We start from the raw sequence: 22,489 nt of genomic DNA on the forward strand, positions 1-22,489 counted from the left end.
CGGTACAAAACACGATACTGTTTAAAAATATAGAATTGACATGTTTTTTTAATTAAAATTATTTCATTAAAATTATTTTAACACTCGCGCCTCGTTATAATTAATAACGAATAATTTCATTATTAATTATTATTTTATTTAATACCTAAATAAATACACGAAACATACGTCACCATGTAGTTGATTTTTAAAATGCGTGACGTAACCAGGAGGCGTTCTAGAGGTATTTAAAATTAAACACGGCAACAAACAACAACAATTTGGACTGCTAGTGGACTCTCGCTGCTTCAAATCCACGATTACTCTACCAAGAAGATGAACTTCAGTAAGTTTCTTCCCAGCGCGAGCACTTTCCGGGGTGTGGCCTGCGCCGGCGGTCTGCTCGCGCTCGCCTCTGCGGGATACTGGGCTTATCACAGGCTGAAGAGGAGAAGCGGTCTGCCCGCTGCCGATCCTCAACCTGCTCCAGGTAAGAAGAGAAGAGCTCACTTAGCACTTAGCTTGTGTCTTTATAATCAGCTTACAGTTTACAGAGACACTGTGTGTGTGTGTGTGTGTGTGTGTGTGTGTGAGAAATGAAAGACTTTAATACACAGCTACAGCGGATAAACAGGATAAACCCCGGTGTGTAGTTTAGCTAACAGAGCTAGCTATAAAGCGCTTAGCCGAGCTAACGTTAGCCCGCGATGCTACATGGCTCTTAAGAAGAGGATTTTAGGTCTAAAAGTGATGATGTGAGGAATAAAAGACTTGGAGTTGTGCTTTTAGATGAAATGAATGAAGGACAGGGTGATGTCCAGAAGCCCGACATGAAGCGGAGTTACTGTTAGCTTTCCTCTTCTTCCTCTCAAACCACAGAGATTTATTCTCTATTTTCAGTCTTTATTCAAAACTTTCCTCAATTATCTTTAACACTTTAAAGTTACAGTTAATGTTGCAGAAACAAGTGAGATCTTGTTGTCACACACACACACACACACACACACAGACACACACACACAGACACACACACACACACAGACACACACACACACACACACACCCTCTGCAGGGACATGAATAAATAGTGATTTGGTTAAATGTGTACAATTGATTACAGGAGCTGTTGCTGATGTGGAGGAAGTGGAGGATGTCCAGGTATGTGTCAGTAATAAAGCACTAGAGTTAAAACACTTCATACTACAATGAAAATTCTATTAGCTGTTCATTTCTAACAGAGTGTGTGTTTATGAAGGTCACTGAGCCGATCCAGCAGCTCCCTCCCACTGAACTCCTCCCTCAGACGTCAGCTGTCGTCCTGGTAATTTCATATTTCCTCCTTTTCTCAGTCTAGTTTTTACTGTAATGAAATTGTTCCATGTGTTTGTATGAAACTGCTTTGATGAGAGTCACACTGGAATGTTTGTGCTGTAGTTTTCACGCCACAGTGGTGCCGGTGACCTGCACAGCGCTCGGAGTAACGTCCGGTTTCTCACCTCCCACATCTACGGCTCCCAGTTTCAGGTGTTTTATTAAAGTCAGCGCAGCAGCAGAGACACGAATGTACGCTCTTGTTTGTATGTCGTAGTCACACTCTGTGTTGTGTTTCTGTCTCTAGTCGGTGGAAGTGCGGAGGTATTTCATCCAGCCGTGGAGGTTTACCGTCACCGAGACCTCCTGCGTTCCTTTGGTAATAGCAGTCTTCTTTCTGTTTATAAAGCATTCATTATGAATAGATGAGCGTTTGAGTGACATGCAGTTGTCGTGGTTGTTATTAACAGGGATCCTCGAACTCCACCGCATGTGAGGAGTCTTTCACCAGCGTACAGGTAAGAGCTGAATTGTTGCAGCACCACAAAGCTTTAGTAAGTACAGCGACTGAGTTTCTCCTTTTTTCCTCATAAGCGAGTCTCTGGGAGCGTGAAAGAGCCGGAGTCCTGCCTTGGCGTGGAGACCGTCACCTCTGTGCCTCACGAGGACGGCGAGGTAAATTCATTCCTCTGTCCACTACATTGTGGAGTTCACTTCTGGGGTTTGTTCATGTGCACTGTCAATGTTTGTGTTTTATTCACAGCAAACCTTTAATCAGGGGAGATGCTCTCACCTACCTGTGAGTGTGGAGGATCAGGTGGACACGTCCCATCTGGAGGAAGAGGAAAGATCCTTCACTCCTCATGCTGACTTGGATATTGAGTCAGATTTTGAGGTAATCCAGTGTCTCAGACCGGATTTGTATCTACATCAGTGGGATTCTGGATAAATGTACTGTGTGCTGTTTAATGATCTCATGCTGTTTTCTGTCTGCAGGAAAGTATCGATGATCTTTCTCCTGAGGAGAGCGAGGTACCCTTCATCAGGTAGGGTCATCTTCACCTTTTGACGTTGTCTCATGTCAGTGTAACAAAAATCGGCTCATCGTCAGCTCGTGTTTTGTTTTAGCGCACACCTCTGGCTCGATGGAGTTACAGACGTTGCTCTGAAGCTGCCTGCCATTCGCGAGGCGTTCTCTGTGAGTCAACCTTTCTTTACTCGTCTAGTCTCTCTGAAGACGTGTTGTTCCTACACGGTAGATTCCACTCTGGCTTGACTCGTGTTGTGTGTTATCTCTGGTGTTCAGGGAATGTTGGACTGCATGCTCGTGCAGAACCTCCTGTACTTGTCAGGGAAGAAGATTCTCATGCGTCTGGCAGCAGCCAACAAAAAGGTGAGTGCTGATTTCCCCCGGTTCTGTCTCGTACACACCCGGCGTTAGCCCAGGTGACAAAGCAGTGACGAGGTGTCTCCTTTTCCGGACAGGACGTGGACGGTGTTAAGCGGGCCTACGACTCCGTGATCCGTTTCGTGAGAAAGCCGTCCAACTGGGAGTGGATCGAGGCGGAGTTGCTCCAGGCTCAGGTAAGCTGGGAAATAAGCGTTTACAATTCCACCTGGCTAAATGGAAAGGATTAGAGATGGAGTCTTTAAGGTGTAAATGGAACTGCTTTTTCTAACGTTTCTCTCCTGTACAGCTGCACCATTTCAGCTTCCTCGATGTGTTCTTCGAGCTCGTCTTGTTCAGGTGCTTTATACACAGCTCGCCGCCTCCAGCTGTAAGAGTCTCATAAACACTATAGAACTGCCAGCAAAACTTGGGAGAAGGTTCTATCACGTAACATCATGTTTCTCGTTTTTCTTCTTTAAAGTCGGATGGAGGATTATTGCAGCCTCTGTTTTTAGCCATCAGCCAGTGGGACGTGGAGGTCAGGGAGCCTGAGGCAGAGCGACTCTTTTTAAGGCTTTCTGTAAGTCAGGAACTTTTTCTAATGCCATGATACACGTTCTAAAGAATCTGCTTTAAATTCTCTGATCAATCTCATCAATGTCATGCTGGATGTGTGTGTGTGTGTGTGTGTACAGAATATACTGACAGTTCTGCTTGAGGACCTTTTCCATCAGCCTCTGGAGCTTTACGGAGATCCAGCAGCTTTAGCCTCCGCAGTGTTGAAGATCGTGAAGCAGCGTGTCCAGGAAATGATGAAGACCATAGAGAGAGTCTGAGCAACATTCACACCCCTCTAACACACACACACACACACACACACACACACCTCTATCCCTTTTGTCTTAAAGAGTGATCAGGACACAAATCTATTATTTGCTATTGGATCCTCATCAGTAGATTAAACTCTGTATGTTTTGCTCATTGGTAACATAGAACTGTTTTTATTCTCCATTTAGTTTAATCCTAGATGATTATTAACTTATTCATAACTAACCAAAGTTTAATAAACTAATCCATGTCCTGGTCACACTTTAAACACTCTTCTTTCTCTTGACATGTTGCTTGAGCTCTCTGTAGGTAAGTAAATAGTTATTTCAGTGTTTGTTGTTATTGTACATTGACCTTTTATTATATATTTAAGATTTATTCTACATTTTATTAGATATTTAAGCTTTTTTTCTACATTTTATTAGATATTTAAGCTTTTTTTCTACATTTTATTAAATATTTAAGATTTATTCTACATTTTATTAAATATTTAAGATTTATTCTACATTTTATTAGATATTTAAGCTTTTTTCTACATTTTTTTTTTAGATATTTAAGCTTTTTACTACATTTTATTAGATATTTAAGCTTTTTTCTACATTTTATTAGATATTTACGCTTTTTTCTACATTTTATTAGATATTTAAGCTTTTTCTACATTTTATTAGATATTTAAGCTTTTTTCTACATTTTATTAGATATTTAAGCTTTTTACTACATTTTATTAGATATTTAAGATTTATTAGATATTTATGAAGTTTATGTTTAATGTTTATCATTGTTTTGTATTATTTTATATAGATGATAATAAAAATATATTGGCTCACATTTGAGATTTCATGGTGATCATTCCCTCTTTTCAGATTCTTCTGTTCTATGTTGTTAAATATCTAATGTTCATCATGGTATAGAGGAGGACTGGGTGTGTTTTTATCTGATGAAATGAAATGTAAAAGATCCTCCTATAAAAGCTTTACACCATGGTTTCTTTTTAAGCTCAGACTAAATGACAAGTTGCTGTATGGCCACAAAATCTAGCAGAGACTACTTTTATTTTTATTTTACAATTTGTAGTTTTATGTGTAAAGTATTCCATACATAAATAATCTTACTTAACTCTTATAATCTGCATTTCTAATCTAATTCTGCATTTGTGTTTTCTATCAACAAAACTGATTCATACAGAGGAGAGACACAGTGGCTTAGTGTTTAGTACATTTATCTCTGGGGTTAGTGATTCAATTCCTGCCTCTGTGTGTGTGTGTGTGTGTGTGTGTGTCTGTTTTCCTCCTGGTATTCTGATTACCTCTTCCAGTCCAGTGATGTGTGGTAGGTTGATTGGCATCTCTGAATTGTCCAGTGTGTGACTGTTCCCTGTGTTGGGCTGGCACCCTGGTTACCCCTGGTCCCCTTGGATAGGATCAGGCTCTCATTGACCCTGTGTAGGATAAACAGTTCAGAAAATGGATGGAAGGAAGATTCATACAAAGTAAAGAGTTTTATATACACCAACCAGCCATAACATTATGACCACTATCAGGTGAGGTGAATAACACTGATGATCTCCTCATCATGGCACCTGTTAGTGGGTGGGATATATTATGCAGCAATTCAACATTTTGTCCTCAAAGTTGATGTGTTAGAAGCAGGAAAAATGAACGAGCGTAAGGATTTAAACGAGTTTGACAAAGGGCCAAATTGTGATGTCTAGACGACTGGATCAGAGCATCTCCAAATCTGCAGCTCTTGTGGGGTGTTCCCGGTCTGCAGTGGTCATTATCTATTAAAAGTGGTCCAAGGAAGGAACAGTGGTGAACCGGAGACAGGGTCGTGGGCAGCCAAGGCTCATTGATGCACGTGGGGAGTGAAGGCTGGCCCGTGTGATCCGATCCAACAGACGAGCTACTGTTGCTCAAATTGCTGAAGAAGTTAATGCTGGTTCTGATAGAAAGGGGTCAGAATACACAGTGCATCACAGTTTGTTGCGTATGGATCCGCAGACCAGTCAGGGTGCCCATGCTGACCCCTGTGCACTGCTGAAAGCACCACCAATAGGCACCTGAGCATCAGAACTGGACCATGGAGCAGTGGAAGAAGGTGACCTGGTCTGATGAATCACGTTTTCTTTTACATCACGTGGATGGCCTGGTGCATGTACATTGCTTACCTGGGGAACACATGGTACCAGGATGCACTATGGGAATAAGGCAAGCTGGTGGAGACAGTGTCATGCTTTGGGCAAAGTTCTGCTGGGAAACCTTGGGTCCTGCCATCCATGTGGATGTTATTTTGACACGTAGGTATATAATTCAAAGCTGGGTATGTTATTTTTCTCCGACAACCTACCTAAGCATTGTTACAGACCATGTACACCCTTTCATGGAAACGGTATTCCCTGATGGCTGTGGTCTCTTTCAGCAGGATAATGCGCCGTGTCACAAAGCAGAAATGGTTCAGGAATGGTTTGATGAGTACAACAATAAGTTTGAGGTGTTGATTGGCCTCCAAAATCCCCAGATCTCAATCCAATGGAGCATCTGTGGGATGTGCTGGACAAACAAGTCAGATCCATGGAGGCCCCACCTCACAACTTATAGGACTTAAAGGATCTGCTGCTAACATCTTGGTGCCAGATACCACAGCACACCTTCAGGGGTCTAGTGGAGTCCATGCCTCGATGGGTCAGGGTTTTGGCAGTAAAAGGGGGACCAACACAATATTAGGCAGGTGGTCATAATGTTATGGCTGATCAGTGTATGTTTACATATTTATTTGCACTTGTTCATTTGCACATTTTCTACTCTGCACTCCTGGTAGATGCTAAACAGCATTTCGTTGCTATGTCCCTGTACTTTGTAATGACAATAAAGTTGTACACTAACTGTAATAGCAGAGCCGGTTAGTGTTAGTGCTTTAGAGTATTACATAATGCCGTGATTTGGGACACAACTCAACAGAGAGCGATGGGCGGGGAAATGTGCAGCATGTCAGAATAGAGAAAAAGTAACATTTAAAAATATTAGCACACAAAATCTATCTTCAATGTTTTTAATATGTAAAATAATTGAGTAAAAAAAGGAGTTAGTTTGTTTATTGTGAAAGTAGGGTAACGACTGCTAGTTTGGGAATCCCTGGATTAATGCAACACTGAAGGGACAAACACTAAACTACACGACCACCAGTAGGAGGCGCTGAAGTGACGTGTTAGAGGCAGTAACAAATATAAGTTACACGATATTGATGAAAGTTTTCATCTTTCAACATCTGCCTTTACATGCACATGAACTTTAATGACATTTAATATGGAGTTGATCCGCCCTTTACAGCTATAACAGTTTCAACTCTTCTGGGAAGGCTTTCCACAAGGTTTAGGAGAGTGTTTATGGGAATTTTTGACCATTCCTCTAGAATCAAGTTCCTCCACACCAAACTCACTCATCCATGTCTTTATGGACCTTGCTTTGTGCACTGGTGTACAGTCATGTTGGAACAGGAAGCGGTCATCCCCAAACTGTTCTCACAAACTTGGGAGCATGAAATTGTCCAAAATGTCTTGGTATGCTGAAGCATTAAGAGTTCCTTTCACCGGAACTAAGGGGCCGAGAACAACCCCTGAAAAACAACCCCACACCATAATCCCCCTCCACCAAACTTTACACTTGGCACAGTGCAGTCAGGCAAGTACCGTTCTCCTGATAACCGCCAAACCCAGACTTGTCCATCGGATTGCCAGACAGAGAAGCGTGATTGGTCACGCCAGAGAATAAGTCTCCACTGATCTAGAGTCCAGTGGCAGTAACAAACTTTATTTTAAAGATTCCATGCAGATAGAGTCTTACATAATGTTGATAAATATCACAGTACAAAATACATCAAACTATAGTATTGGGTTTATTGAAGCACTCCTGAGGAAAGGCATTACACTTCATTGACTTGTACAAATATGAGAAAATAACCCACAAATATCTCAGTGCAAAATACCACAAACTCTGAATATTAGATTTGTTGGAGCCTTACAGAGCAAAAGAATTAAATATCTTAATAACTTTATTGTCTGTAAACTATACATACATTGTGGATATTTATGTTAGTAGTTCTCGTACAGGAAGCAAATGTCTTGAGTGTGTTAAAGTACATGGCCAATGAATCCCATTCATGTCCATTCAGGCATATGAGACAGGACCTTTCATAAACATTGATAATGAGAATTCACCATCCTGCAGGCGCTGCTGTGTTTTGTAGACAATTGATGAATCCGGTGGCAGAACTATTGCACTTCCACACAACCCCTCTGGACTGGTTAGAAGTGTTTAATAAAAATATAACATGAAGTACATAATATTAATAATATGTTTTATTATTGATATAATAACGCTGTAGGATCTGAGGGAGAGTGGTGCAGTGCAAGGAGCGATAAGAGCTTTGAGGTAAGAGGCTGCTGGTCCATTTTTGTCTTTGTAAGCAAGCATCAGTGTTTTATATGTGATGCATCCAGCTACTGGAAACCACTGCAATGAGCGTAGCAGTGTGGTGTAGAGGATGAAAACAAATCACGCAGCTGCATTTTGGATCATTTGCAGAGGCCAAATTGCGCTCAGAGGTAGATTTAGAGCCAAATTGTGCTCAGAGTTAGAGTAGTCCAGTCTTGAAATGACAAGAGACTGAACAAGCACATGAGCAGCCTATGTGGACAAAAATGGCAGAATGTTTCTGATACTGTAAAGAAAAACACCATCATGAGCAATGTGTGAGGAAAAGGACAGTTATTATATATGGTTACCCCAAGGTTGTGAGCAGTGGTCACCAGGGAGTTTCCAGGAAGATTGCAAGATCCTTACCTAGGCATGAACAACAGTTTGTTTTTGCTGGGATTGACATTGGGCTGATGAGCTGACATCCATCAAGATATGTCTTCCAGACATGTTGAGATCCAAGCAGAAGCCATGGTATCTGAGGGAGGGAAGGAGAAGATAAGATGAGTGTCATCAGAGTAGCAGTGGTAAAGGAACCCATGTAAGGATATAACTTCTCTAAGAGAGTCAGTTCCCTGTGCTGCTCTGGTGCCGCTCAGTTCCTCTTCAGACAGTCAACTGTCTAGTCACATAAACTGGGGTCTGCTCACCAGATTGTGAGGATGTTGCTCAATGTGTGGCCATGACTTTGTAATGTGAGGGAATAATATTGTATATTGTATATAAGCGCTCTCTTATTTGGGCTCCTGAGAGATCTGACTGATTGGACTTGTATAGAAAATTACTAACCCTAACCCTAGTTTTACTAATTAACAGGGCAGTATGAGTTATTTTACAGTCTTCGGCACAATGCTAGTCAATAAGCAAAGTTACGTTCTTTTTTTTAGACTAATATTAGATAAACATAACTCATACTGCCCTGTTCATTAATAAATCTAATGTAACTTACCCCCTCATCGCACATCGTCTTCACAGCCTGCAATCCCTGCGCTCTCTCACTCAGAGCTCTTTCTCCTGCAGGTTAATTACAGAGCCGTGTTCCAATCGGCAAAGTGACCCTCCAAGTGAACTGTACAGGGAGCAGGATGCACACTTTAAAGTGCACTGAGACTCGGGCCCGAGACATCGGCAATCCATTACTCTTCCTGTAATAGCCCGGATGTTAAGACCTGAATTTTTTTACCTGAATTTGAAGGCTCGTATTTTTTTCACCTGAATTTTAATACCTGAATTTTTTCCACCTGAATTTGTGAGGTTGAAAAATAATGAAGATTGTATTTTTTTGTAAATACAAAGCAGAAAAATTCAGACTTCTTTTTTGTGACAAGTTTTTATTCAGTTCATGTGATTCAATATGCTATTTTGCTTTCAAGAATTTTGGCACTATTATACTTCCATAAGCAGCGCTTTGTCCCTGCAAGTAGTGGTAAATGCAGTAACCTGCACCTGCAGAGACAGCGAGCCGCCCCGCAGCACAGCCGATCTCACGGAGAGACCAGCTCCTCAGACCCGGGAGAAATCTTCGAAAATCCATTGGGTTTCTTCTTTTCCTGTCGCTTTGTCTAGTCTTGGGTTTGATTTCCTGTCAATTTCTGTGGTCTTGTTACCTGATGTTGATCTGTAGCCAAGCACCAACTCAATGTTGTGTATGGGTTTAAAATCGTTCCTAGGGACGCGCTATCACTATGGAGACAGCATGACACGTCCAGCATGACACGCCCAGCATGACACATCCAGCATGACACGCCCAGCATGACACGCCCAGCATGACACGCCCAGCATGACACGCCCAGCATGACACGTGCACAGGTTCTGACAACGGGGCTCGAGACCCCACATGGGATTTTCTGAGATTGGGGTTTCTGTATAGAAACTTGATTTATGGATCATTTAATATTTTAAAAAATAAAATAAAATAATACAATTATAAAAGAGTAAAACGAAAAATGTAATTCTTCTTCTTCTTATTATTATTATTATTGCCGCTGTTTTATGGTTGCAATATATGTATATAGTTTATATAGTTATAGTTTTTCTTTTTGTTGCCTCAAGGCAACGTTGTGTGATAAGGGGTAGTTTGTAAGGCAGTTTTTGCTGACAATGTGTTTTGATGTCATCACAAGTATTTATGCACAATATAAAAATATTTCTTTTCTTTTTTTGATTTAATTTTAACACATTGTCCTAGAAAAATGGACATAAAGTTGTTCTATGGAAAGCAAGAGCAGAACTGGGATGTTCGGCAAATCATATCTGACAGTGAGGACAGTGAGGAGGAGCGGAATGGAGAAAAAAGGTTTAAGCAGAAGAGGAAAAATAATTTTCATTTAGGGTTTGGATTGTTGAGCTCATTTGTACACAACCAAGTCTAATGAGTTGATTTATTTCCTGTAGTAGAATGGTTGTGAAAGGTTTATGCAGCAGACAGCATAAAAAAATAGTAGTCAAATGTCACACTGCTTTATTTTTGCTGTGTTTTCATTGGCTCTGGAAACTTATATTTTGTATGTTTTTATAGATAGTCAAGATAGATGTAATCCCACGGAGGATGATGAAGGTGACATTCTGTCTGAAGATGATGAGGTTCTTTCTAAACCCCTCGGTGGAAAACATGTCTCACCACTGTACCTCCAGTTCACCCTGAGTGGTTACAGATCCCTCCATCAGATGGTGAAATTCTGTTTCAAACTACTTCTCTCTGATGACCTCTATGATCTTATGATCTATGATTGTTCATGAGTCAAACCTGTACAGCATCCAGTGAAATCCTGCCAACCGTACTATCCAAGAACTTGAACAGTTCTTCGGTACTTTACTCCACATGTCATTATTCGTTCATCCAACTACCCGCATGTTTTGGAGCCACAGTAGTCACATTGCATGTGTTGATGATGTGATGTCTCTTGTGTGGTGGGAGGTAATCAAAAGATTTCTTCATTTCAGTAACAATAGCTTACAGCCCATAGCTTGGCTAATCTACAGACGGGATTGTGCCAACAATGGAATGATGAGAGGTGACCATATGCATCGGTATGCCTTCAAGTCCCAAATAGCACATAGTCTGTGCAAATCAAAGGAAGATGGGAGGAAGAGGGGACGAACCAGCGGTGGGATTTCCCAACAGTATGAGGAGAAGAGAAGGAAGCAGAGGCCACGGCTCCCATTCCTAACCGGGATGTCCGCTCGGACAATACCTCACATTGGCCAATAATGTGTGACAAGAAGGAAAGGTGCAGAGTTCCGGGGTGTACAGGAACACCCAAAGTGATGTGTAAAAAGTATCATTTACACCTCTGTTTCACAGCAGAGAAGAACTGTTTTTAGAAAGTACATCAAAGTCAAGTCAAAGAAGCTTTATTGTCACTTCAACCATATATAGCTGATGCAGTACACAGTGAAATGAAACAACTTTCCTCCTAGACCAAAGGTGCTACACATAAAGACAAAGTACAGTGACGCAGACAAACATAGAACTAAACATAGAGATAAAACTAAACTATACTTAAGGTGCAAACTGTAGTAAAAACTAGACATACAACAGCAGTGCACAGGATGACCAGACAAGACAGTGCAGGCAAACAACATATAGACCGACTCTGTGCAAAAGAATAGTGTTGACAGTGAGTGCAATTATTAAAGTTACATGTAAACAGGATCAATATAAAGTGTAAAGTGTAATGTAAAGTGACATATGCGTGCAAACAGGACAATTTGTGTGTGTGTGTGTGTGTGTGTGTTTGTGTGTGTGTGTGTCCAGCACAGTATAGTTCTCTGTTGAAAGCAATTCTCAGTTGTGTGTGTGTGTCTGTGTCCAGGACAGTTCAGTTCTCGTTGGGAACACAGTTCTCAGATTTGTGTGTGTGTGTGTGTGTGCGTGTGTATGTCTGTGTCCAGCACAGTTCAGCTTCTCTGTTAAGATCAGATCTCGGTTGTGTGTGTGTGTGTGTGTGTGAGCTTTACGGATGCAGTGTGTGGAGTAAATGTCTGTAATATAGGGAAGAGAGACTCCGATGATCTTCTCAGCTGTTCTCACTATCTGCTGAAGGGTCTTGCGATCCGAGACAGTGTAATTCCCAAACCAGGCAGTGATGCAGCTGCTCAGGATGCTCTTGATGGTCCCTCTGTAGAAGGTGGTTAGGATGGGAGGTGGAAGATGAGCCTTCCTCAGCCTTCGCAGGAAGTAGAGACGCTGCTGGGCTTTCCTGGTGATGGAACTGATGTTAAGTGACCAGGTGAGGTCCTCTGCAAGGTGAACACCAAGGAATTTGGTGCTCTTGACGATCTCCACGATGGACCCATCGATAGTCAGTGGAGAATGGTCACTCTGCGCTCTCCTGAAGCTGCTGTTAGCTGCTGCACCTCCTCTCTGTAAGCTGACTCTTTGTTCTTACTGATGAGACCCACCACGGTCGTGTCATCGGCGAACTTGATGATGTGGTTGGAGCTGTGCATTGCTGCACAGTCGTGAGTCAGCAGAGTGAACAGCAGTGGACTGAGCACACAGCCCTGAGGAGCTCCAGTGCTCAGTGTGGTGATGCTGGAGGTGCTGTTCTCGATCCGGACTGACTGAGGTCTTCCAGTCAGGAAATCCAGGATCCAGTTGCAGAGGGAGGTGTTGATGCTCAGCAGACTCAGCTTCTCGATCAGGTGCTGAGGGATGATCAGTATTGAATGCTGAAAGGATAGAGATGATGGAGAGCTCTGATGAAGAGTTCAGCAAGATTACAGATGAGTGTAAGAAATGGTGGACTCTGAGCATAGATGAAAATCTCAACAGACATGTAGTTCCATCCATTTGAGAGAACATCCATGACTTTTGTCCTAATCTGGAGTTTTTCCAGGTTGATTTGAAGACTTGCTTGAATTTGGCTAATGAGGAATAATATATATATACACTATATTGCCAAAAGTATTCGCTCACCTGCCTTGACTCGCATATGAACTTAAGTGACATCCCATTCCTAATCCATAGGGTTCAATATGACGTCGGTCCACCCTTTGCAGCTATAACAGCTTCAACTCTTCTGGGAAGTCTGTCCACAAGGTTTAGGAGTGTGTTTATGGGAATTTTTGACCATTCTTCCAGAAGCGCATTTGTGAGGTCACACACTGATGTTGGACGAGAAGGCCTGGCTCTCAGTCTCCGCTCTAATTCATCCCAAAGGTGTTCTATCGGGTTGAGGTCAGGACTCTGTGCAGGCCAGTCAAGTTCATCCACACCAGACTCTGTCATCCATGTCTTTATGGACCTTGCTTTGTGCACTGGTGCACAGTCATGTTGGAAGAGGAAGGGGCCAGCTCCAAACTGTTCCCACAAAGTTGGGAGCATGGAATTGTCCAAAATGTCTTGGTATGCTGAAGCATTCAGAGTTCCTTTCACTGGAACTAAGGGGCCAAGCCCAGCTCCTGAAAAACAACCCCACACCATAATCCCCCCTCCACCAAACTTTACACTTGGCACAATGCAGTCAGACAAGTACCGTTCTCCTGGCAACCGCCAAACCCAGACTCGTCCATCAGATTGCCAGATGGAGAAGCACGATTCGTCACTCCAGAGAACGCGTCTCCACTGCTCTAGAGTCCAGTGGCGGCGTGCTTTACACCACTGCATCCGACGCTTTGCATTGCACTTGGTGATGTATGGCTTGGATGCAGCTGCTCGGCCATGGAAACCCATTCCATGAAGCTCTCTGCGCACTGTTCTTGAGCTAATCTGAAGGCCACATGAAGTTTGGAGGTCTGTAGTGATTGACTCTGCAGAAAGTTGGCGACCTCTTCACACTATGCGCCTCAGCATCCGCTGACCCCGCTCCGTCAGTTGACGTGGCCTACCACTTCGTGGCTGAGTTGCTGTCGTTCCCAAACACTTCCACGTTCTTATAATACAGCTGACAGTTGACTGTGGAATATTTAGGAGCGAGGAAATTTCACGACTGGATTTGTTGCACAGGTGGCATCCTATCACAGTTCCACGCTGGAATTCACTGAGCTCCTGAGAGCGACCCATTCTTTCACAAATGTTTGTAAAAACAGTCTGCATGCCTAGGTGCTTGATTTTATACACCTGTGGCCATGGAAGTGATTGGAACACCTGATTCTGATTATTTGGATGGGTGAGCGAATACTTTTGGCAATATAGTGTGTATATATATATATAAAACACTGTTTGGGTAGCATAAACCTCATATGAACGATGAAACATTACTGACGTGTCTTGGCCATGGAACTCACTGACACATTTAATAAGAGGCTTATAAATTTAAAGACTATTCACGCAAGCTACCTGTACAAAATGCTCTGTTATCCTCTTGTCAATCAGGAAATTGTAAAATTGAGTCTATCTATTCAACTTATTGAAACAGTAGAACACAGTCATTTTAAAAATGCAGCATTTGTAAGGGTGAAACACCTTCTATATGCTGTAAAAACCACCAAATGTATATAAAATTTGATCAGGGCGGTTACATATAATAAAATATAGACCAAGTACAGGTCTGTTTCATGATAAACACACACACACACACACACATGGCAGGGACACAAAAAAAAACACTGTTTCCAAGGTTCCAGAATAATGAATCATGACTTTGTTAGAGAGAAAAGATTTTTTTGTGAGCTAGCTATGATAAATATTCTTTTCTATCTCTGTTTTTAACTGTTTATCACAGGTAGGAATACGTTTGCTTCATCAGTCTGAATTAAAAGAATGCATTTGATAAGTCCAACAATAGATGGCGCAATTTAGTAACACTTGTACCATATAAAAATGTCACAGATCGAGGCACAAGCTTCAACCACAAGTCATTCAAGGCACAAGTCACTGAAAATTATTTGATTACATTGTCCTAAAATTACTTTATGACATTGCCACTGAAAATAAGAAATGACATTTAATTGTATAATCTCAGAGACCTTAAGTGTACTTGAATTTCATTCTAAATTCATTCATCAGAAAAGCTCTCTGCATTTGTGTCTTAATCATATATAAAAAATCATAAATGCACACAACTGTACAATAAATTTAGGCTACGAATCATGTGCATGGAACTGACTGCATGTTTTCCACTCTGAACATTAGTTAACTAATTTATATCAGTAATTTTTGTAACAGATTAAATGACCTTAAAAGGCAAGAGAAAAGAAAACTGTGTGATAGTTAATGTGCATGGGGAGTTATAGTTAATGGGGAAATCCGAGTTCTCAGGATTTTCAATATGCCAACAGACCAAAGCAGGAGTTTTTTGGATTCCACAAGGGAAAGTCTTTAGAAGCCAGCCATATTGTCTGTCCCAGGTGAATTGTGGGGTTCCAGGGCTCATTGCCAGATCCAGTGACATATGAACAGAACACAGTTTTGATTTTTTTATTTTAAATAAATTATTAAAATAAAAATAAGTTGAAGTATTTCACTTCTGCAACATTTCATGTATGCATTTAAACTCCTGAGCGGTTATAGACTTGGAGGAAACCACTGGCTGCCCACTGTCATGACCAGGAACATGGTGAGATTCTAAACTCTTTAAACTCCAAGAAGTAAACCATTTTTTTTGTATTTTAAAGATTGTAATTTTTGTTTTTTTGGCTTTTTTTGGACAGTGGCAGTAAAAACACAGTGGAGTGAGATGGGATGATTTGCAGCAAAGGGCCTAAGCTGGAACTGAAGCTTGACTGCCTGAAGAACAGTATGTGGTACGCGTTCTACCAGGTGAGGCACTTGATTAGCCATTTATTTATTTAATATAGCCATTTGTTTGTAGTTCACAACCTACACAGAAATGCTTGAGATGATTTTACTTTCAATTAAGGCAATATATTTCTTACTGTCTTTGTTGCTGTCATCTGCCAGCAGTTGTTCTTGAAATGGACCTCATCAATCTCTTTCCTGTTCTACAAATCCCCCCTTTTGATCAGACGCTGGTCTTGTCCAGGATAAATATTGGTAAGTGGTTGTACATTTGACTGGTTACTGGTCAGTGTTGTAGTAAATTTGATTATTGATTGCTTCAATGGAGGCAACTGTGTTTAGACTTCATGTCAACAGACATAAAATAAATGCTTATGAAATGTTTCTGAAATGAGAACTTTCTCCTTGTGACCATCAGTTATAAAAATAACCTGCAAAGCTATATTAATAATTTAATTAATTAATAAATATTGCCTTCGTTAATGTATAATTCATTGGAGCAAAGTTTAACATATTTGAACCACTTATTGAACAACTAGAAGGCTGTTTATCTCTCTGTAGGCATCATGGTCAAACACTGCATCAATCTAACATGTGCTTTGTGTACTGTATGTTTTCTGGCTGCAGAGAGGATCAGATCAGCCCACACTGGACAACATGCAAGTCCTCAAGCTGAACTAGTGACCGTAAAGGCTGTAGCTTCCAGTTTCTCGAACATCATGTCACCATTGTCCCATGTCTTCACACAAGTCTGGACTCAGTGACTTATTCCTCTTGTTCAACCAGGGCAAGTAAGCCCTGATACATAATGTTTGTTTATTTCACCATGGATTATCCATCATATGGACATGTGCTGTTTTGTCAAGATTTCATTACTAATTTGGGAGTATTGGACAAGGTATTTGATCAATTCAAACTGTTTTTAATTTTAATTTTAATACTTTTGTGCCTTGGTTTACAATGGACCTTATTCACTTAGTAATTAATCATAAAAAGATGTTGACAGTAAAATCTAGGCAAACCAACTGTAATGCATTATGTGTTGTACTGTATTTTTTACGGTAAAATTCTGGCAACCACAGCTGCCAGTAATTTACCGTAAATTTGAACTTTACAATAAAATACCATAATATGATACATGGTTGTGTTGTGGTTTTTATCTGAGAAAGACTGTAATTAGGTTTACAGTATATTTGTTATTTTACAGTAGTTTCCCGTAAACAGGTTTACATTCTGTCTGTTTTTTTAACAGTCATTTGTTGTAAATAAAGAACCGTTCTCAACTGTGAAATTTACGGTTGCTAATAAAGCATACCGTAAAATGGTGAACAGTGTCACCGTACAATTTACGGTAAAATTCTGGCAACCCAGCTGCCAGTATTTTACCGTAAAATATACAGATTTTTTTTTTTTTTACAGTGTAGGACTGTTTGTTTATATGTCTGTTGTTTTCTTATGTTGTTTCTTATGTAAAGCTGCTTTGAGACAATGCTCTTTGTTAAAAGTGCTATACAAATAAAACTGAATTGAAAATTGAACTTGCTGAAGGCAAAACACCCAAAGAATTAGGATTTGGATGCAGAAAACATCAATATAGCAAGTGTGGGTAGGAGTAGGTCCTAAATGTTGTAACTGTGGAGATAAGCATAGATATAAGCATATAAGGATCCATACACATGAGGTTTATTAAAAGAAAAAAGTCAGAATAGTTAAAACACAAACCTGAAATGTGGTCAAGTGTGTAGTCAAAAAAAGGCAGAGACACAAAAACATACTGTTAGATCAGAATTAAATCTAAACCATAGAGGCTACGCAAAGGGATTTCTTACATAAATAAAAACAAGGCGAGGCAAAACGATCCTAAACTAAATTTTATTCTGAAAGTCACAAGGATGCAATCAAACTGTACAGCTTTACAAAAATACAGATATAGATATATAACACTGTAGAATATTAATGAGGAAATCCAACATCCAGTTCAACAAGACACTCAGATCTGTACATTTTCTAACATGATAACATATGCAGTGAGGTGGCTAATAGGTGAGTAAGCCATGCTATTGAAGGTCACCAGGGCTGGAAAGTGATGAATTCCAAAGAGTCTTGTTTCTGTAATCCCACAGTTTTTGCTCAAAATTGTGCGTTATCAAATTAAAGCTTAGAATAGGTGTAGGTTTAACATTTATGTGTTGTAACTGTGCTTATTTCCTTCAAGTGTACTTGTAACATTGTTCAAAGTTATCCATGTCGATGGTGATGGTGTGTGTGTGTGTGTGTGTGTGTGTGTGGTCAGTGGAGGACTGGGACAATAATTCAGGCCTGGAATTTGACTCCATCCCTTTGCTGCTGCTGTCACTCACTAGAAATACACCATCTATACTACCACACCACAGACAGAAATATAATTGGCTTACATTAAAAAAAAGGGATAATAGGAGATACACATTAAAATGTTGAAATATATATTTCATGTATTTCCAGTGATCAAGTACAGTATATCAAAAATATCAGAAACAAACACAAACTTAACAAATGCTATGGCAGTGTAAGTAACAGATAACAATGTTCACTCAATGGCATAAGAACAGACCAGTAAGAGTAAACAGTAAGTAATTAGACCACTTACACTAGTACTATCTATTCTATCTACTTTTTATTCTTTTTATTTCTTATAAAAACATGCTGCATGTACTGCGTTAGAAATCGGTCTGTAATTTGATCATTCATTAGGGTCTAGTTTCGGTTTCTTAAGAAGAGGCTTAATAACAGCCAACTTGAGAGGTTTAGGGACGTGACCTAAATATATCGAGGAATTAATAATGAATTAATAATGTTGAGAAGAGGCTCTCCAGTTGTACGTATCATGTCTTTCAGCAATCTAACTGGAATTGGATCTAACAAACACGTTGTTGATTTAGCCGTGGTCATAAGTTTATCTAGCTCTTCCTGTCCTATACCTGTAAAGCATTGTAGCTCTAGATGTGGAGCTTTAGGCGGGACTGGATCACAGGATGGTGTCAAAGGTTCAACATCCAATATTTTGTTTCTGATACTATCAATTTTTTCGGTGAAGAAATTCATAAAGTCCTCACTACTAAACTATGATGGAGTACTCTTTTCAGATATCTGATGTTTTGCTACTCTAGCCACTGTACTAAATAAGAATCTGGAATTGTTTTGGGACCTGTCCAGGGTGTACCCCTGCCTTTCACCCTATGTGCTCTGGGATAGGCTCCAACAGATCCCCGTGACCCTAATTAGGAGTAAGCGGGTATAGACAATGAATGAATGAATTGTTTTGGTTTATTTCTATCACTTTGCTCAGATGCTCAGCCCTAGCAGCTTTTAAAGTCAGTCTATAGCTGGACAAACTGTCTTTATACGCAATTCTAAAAACTTCTAATGTAGTTTTTCTCCACTCTCGGTCGAGGTTACGAGTTGCTCTCTTGATGGCGTGAGAATGACTATTACACCATGGTGCAGGTGTTTTATCTCTGAACTTTTGTAGTCGGATGGGGGCAACAGTGTCTAGTGTGCTGATGAAAATAGGGCCTATGCTGTTAGTTACTTCATCTAGATCATCTGCATTTAGGGGTTTAGTAAAAAGTTGAGACAGATCTAGCAGATTACTTGTGAATCTGTCTTTAGTGCTCGGAATAATGGTTCTACGAAATCGATAACGTGGAGAGACATTGCTAATATGTTCTACAGGTAGAGTGTACACTAAAAGCTGATGGTCTGTGATATCATCACTTTGAGGTAGAATATTTATATCAGTGACATCTGCTCCAGGTGATATAACTAAATCTAGTATATGATTACAACGATGAGTTGGTCTAGTAATGTTTTGTTTGACCCCAAAGGAATTTAGCAAATCCATAAATGCGAGTCCCAAAGCATCATTATTGTCGTCTACATGAATATTAAAATCTCCAACAATCAACAATTTATCAGAATTAATCAATGGGTCTGAGAGTAGATGTGCAAACTCTTTTAGAAAATCAACGTCTATACACGGTGGCCACAGCAAGATATAGCAGGGATTTTTTAAGTATTTTTTGTGAGTGCCACTTTAAGGACAAGCACTTCGAATTAGTTAAACCTGGGTCCTGTTTCCTGAGTAAAAGTAAGAAGCTATGTGTGCACTTGTAGCAATCTGGTGAGTTGAACCATAGCTGTGATCTGAGGTATGACTTACCAGTCAGAGGGTGTGTAGTGTCCTGGAAATGTTGTCCGAGAGGACTTCTGCTCCAACTCTGCTAGGGTGCAGGCAATCAGCACAGTAGAGCCTAGGACGCTCCCAAAAATGCCTCGCCGGGTCAGGGCTGTTCTGGCAGCAAAAGGGGGACCAACACAAAATTGGGCATAATGTTATGCCAGATCGGTGTATCCAGCATTTAGGGGGCAGTGGGACAATGGAGCAGTCCCATGGTCATTGAGGGGGCAGTACAGTGGCTCGTTCTTTGCTAAAAAAACTGCCCTGTGATTGTCATAGACCCCAGGAATGAGTGTAGGCTGGTTGAGGGCTGGGCTCTCCACAGAATGGTTAAGCATGGACGGGTGGTGTGAACATTGAGGCAGTGATTCAAGCAATATGGGAACCATTGAGTCAGTTCTTTGTCCCAACAAGAGAACATAGGGTTGTGTACCTGGAGCCATGGAAAACCTAAGATAACTGGGTTGGTGGGTGAGGAGGTGAAATAAAAGGAGAGTTTCTCCATGTGGAAGAGTCCCACTTGAATGGTGACAGGGATGGTATGACAGGTGATGTAGCCCTCTCCGATGGGTTGGTTGTCGACTGCCGTGATGTGGAGAGGGGTGGTGCAGGGTGATGTAGGTAGCTGCAATTCTTCCACGAGTTGATGATTGATAAGATTGACAGCGGCTCCGGAGACAGCTAGGGCTACAAAACAACAGGTAACATGAGCAAGGTGCAATGTTATAGGAACAGTTACACTACACAAACGAGAGATCCAGCCCACCTTAGAGCCTTGATGTGAGGGTTTCTCAGGACAGGCAGCACATTGGTGATCAGTTTTACCGCAGTAGAAGCATAGTTGGAGTTGGGTACAGTGTTGGCGTTCTTCTAGAGAGACATGGGCATAAAATAGGTAATGTGAACATTTCCTGTTTATAATTACAAAATAAATATTATATTAATATGACTTGAGCATAAACCCTTTCTATCAGTATGCTGGTGTTCTAGTGCATCAGTGGAATGGAAATGGACATGCTGCATATTTTCCTTCAGAATAAACTAACATTTTCTGGTTGTGAAAATCAGTCTGATATAAAACGAGTGAGGACATTCAGTGGGCTTTTAGTGTGAGACGAGTGTGTTTATATTATATTGCCACTAGTAGGCTATGTAAGAACAGAAATTCTTATGAACCACTAGAAACTCTTAAAGTCCTGAGTATCTACATTCATATGAGCTTCATATTAACCACCAGGTTGGAGTGTGACATGACAAAGACATTCAACCCCTGATTTTATAGCCAAGATCATTATAGGCATGATTGTGACACTCAGGGAGCTAGTGACCAGAAGAGGAGATGGACTTTGGGCCAGGAAGCTGATTCACACGGCCTGTGTTAAGCATGAAATGCATTAAATGAAATGAACATCAGGGTAAAGGAACACAAGTGGAAGTTATATACAGGTATAACATGTAATTACATATATACGAAACTTTTTTGATTTTTAATAATGTAAAAATCTTATTCTTAGTAAATGTTTCCTGACCTAATGAACTAATCGAGTTTTTTTTTTTTTAATCGAGACTCCAATTCTCTTTTATTAGTTAAACACTTTAAACAGAGTTAAAAATAAGTCGTTTAACCTCTACAGTGTTTTTTTTTTTCAGATAGTAAAGTGCAGTAATCCATTCAGATGATAAGATTTGAAATGGGTCAGGTCGAGCACGAAGAGGATGTCAGCATTTATTTCTTTACATTCACAGGTTTTTTTTTTTGTTTTTTTTTTAGAATACTAAGAATTTTCATGTGTAAACACTCGTACAAACAATTTACACATGAATCCAGTCATCTCCAACTTGATAAATGAGGCTCAATACACATTAAAAAAACAACAAACATGATTCGGTGTCTTCCATAGAAAAACGAAATAAATAACTGAAACATGATACAATTATTATTTAAAATTGCAGAATTATTAAATTCAATTTTCTATTCATGAAAACATGAAACTAAGTAGAAAGAAAGAAAGAAAGAAAGAAAGAAAGAAAGAAAGAAAGAAAGAGGATTTGAGCAAACAAAAACAGAATTAATTTTTAAAATGTATGTTTATTTTCTATATATAATAAATGTCTCATGAGTCTAATTATAATGTTAATAGTAAACATACATATTATAAGTTTATTATAAGAAACTAAAGATTTCTATTTGAGTATTGAGTTTTAAATGGTAGTTTTCTAGATGAATGTTTTATCCACTCTGGCATTAATATCTGCTCAGTAGAGTGGTGTAGAATGATGATGTAGAAATGAACACTAAATGAATGCTAGGAGTGATTATGCTCTTGATTCTGTTCTTGGGATGTTTTTCTCTACAGTTTTCTGTGGACAATCTTCATATGAAGCATCGGGTCAGTCACTTTGTGCTTGATGAGACACGGTATAACCAATTCTAGTGTTTAAGGGGGGGGTGAGCTGGAACTGGAGGGGGGGTTGAGATGGAGGGGGGGCGATGGGGGGGTTAGTTGGAACCGAAATCAGAATCAAATCATACGTCATTAAGAACAGACGCCTCGGTTGTCATGGCAAAGATTAAACACAACATCGACTAACAGCGACGAAGCAAGACG

The 22,489-nt window shown here is 40.3% G+C and overlaps 1 protein-coding gene and 1 long non-coding RNA gene across 3 annotated transcripts; both read left to right on the plus strand.

Annotated features, from left to right (window-relative positions):
• The first annotated feature begins 120 nt into the window (after window positions 1-120).
• On the plus strand, window positions 121-3,907 carry LOC131363304 (uncharacterized). Its single transcript, XM_058405693.1, has 15 exons — window positions 121-469; window positions 1,100-1,137; window positions 1,235-1,300; window positions 1,414-1,503; window positions 1,598-1,669; window positions 1,761-1,808; window positions 1,885-1,965; window positions 2,054-2,185; window positions 2,287-2,336; window positions 2,419-2,488; window positions 2,597-2,683; window positions 2,776-2,874; window positions 2,988-3,068; window positions 3,162-3,260; window positions 3,376-3,907. Exons 1-15 carry the CDS (start codon window positions 316-318, stop codon window positions 3,514-3,516), a joined length of 1,308 nt encoding a protein of 435 aa, XP_058261676.1. The 5' UTR covers window positions 121-315; the 3' UTR covers window positions 3,517-3,907.
• An 11,100-nt stretch (window positions 3,908-15,007) lies between these two features.
• LOC131364086 (uncharacterized) lies at window positions 15,008-16,676 on the plus strand. Of its 2 annotated transcripts, XR_009206419.1 has the most exons (4): window positions 15,008-15,482; window positions 15,577-15,685; window positions 15,830-15,919; window positions 16,292-16,676. It is a non-coding gene; the product is annotated as an uncharacterized LOC131364086 (long non-coding RNA). The 2 variants fall into 2 exon arrangements; XR_009206418.1 differs by having other exon boundaries at window positions 15,008-15,685.
• Window positions 16,677-22,489: the final 5,813 nt, after the last annotated feature.

This window comes from Hemibagrus wyckioides, linkage group LG13 (assembly GCF_019097595.1).
Source record: "Hemibagrus wyckioides isolate EC202008001 linkage group LG13, SWU_Hwy_1.0, whole genome shotgun sequence".
In the NCBI taxonomy this organism is placed as follows: domain Eukaryota; kingdom Metazoa; phylum Chordata; class Actinopteri; order Siluriformes; family Bagridae; genus Hemibagrus; species Hemibagrus wyckioides.

What these genes read in the sequence shown, in the direction of transcription:
- LOC131363304 (XM_058405693.1), top strand. Translation starts at nt 316, where the DNA reads ATGAACTTCAGTAAGTTTCTTCCCAGCGCGAGCACTTTCCGGGGTGTG. An exon ending in AGTCTTTCACCAGCGTACAG is followed by an intron (nt 1,809 to 1,884) that starts GTAAGAGCTGAA and finishes TTTCCTCATAAG; the next exon opens with CGAGTCTCTGGGAGCGTGAA. An exon ending in ACAGCTCGCCGCCTCCAGCT is followed by an intron (nt 3,069 to 3,161) that starts GTAAGAGTCTCA and finishes TCTTCTTTAAAG; the next exon opens with TCGGATGGAGGATTATTGCA.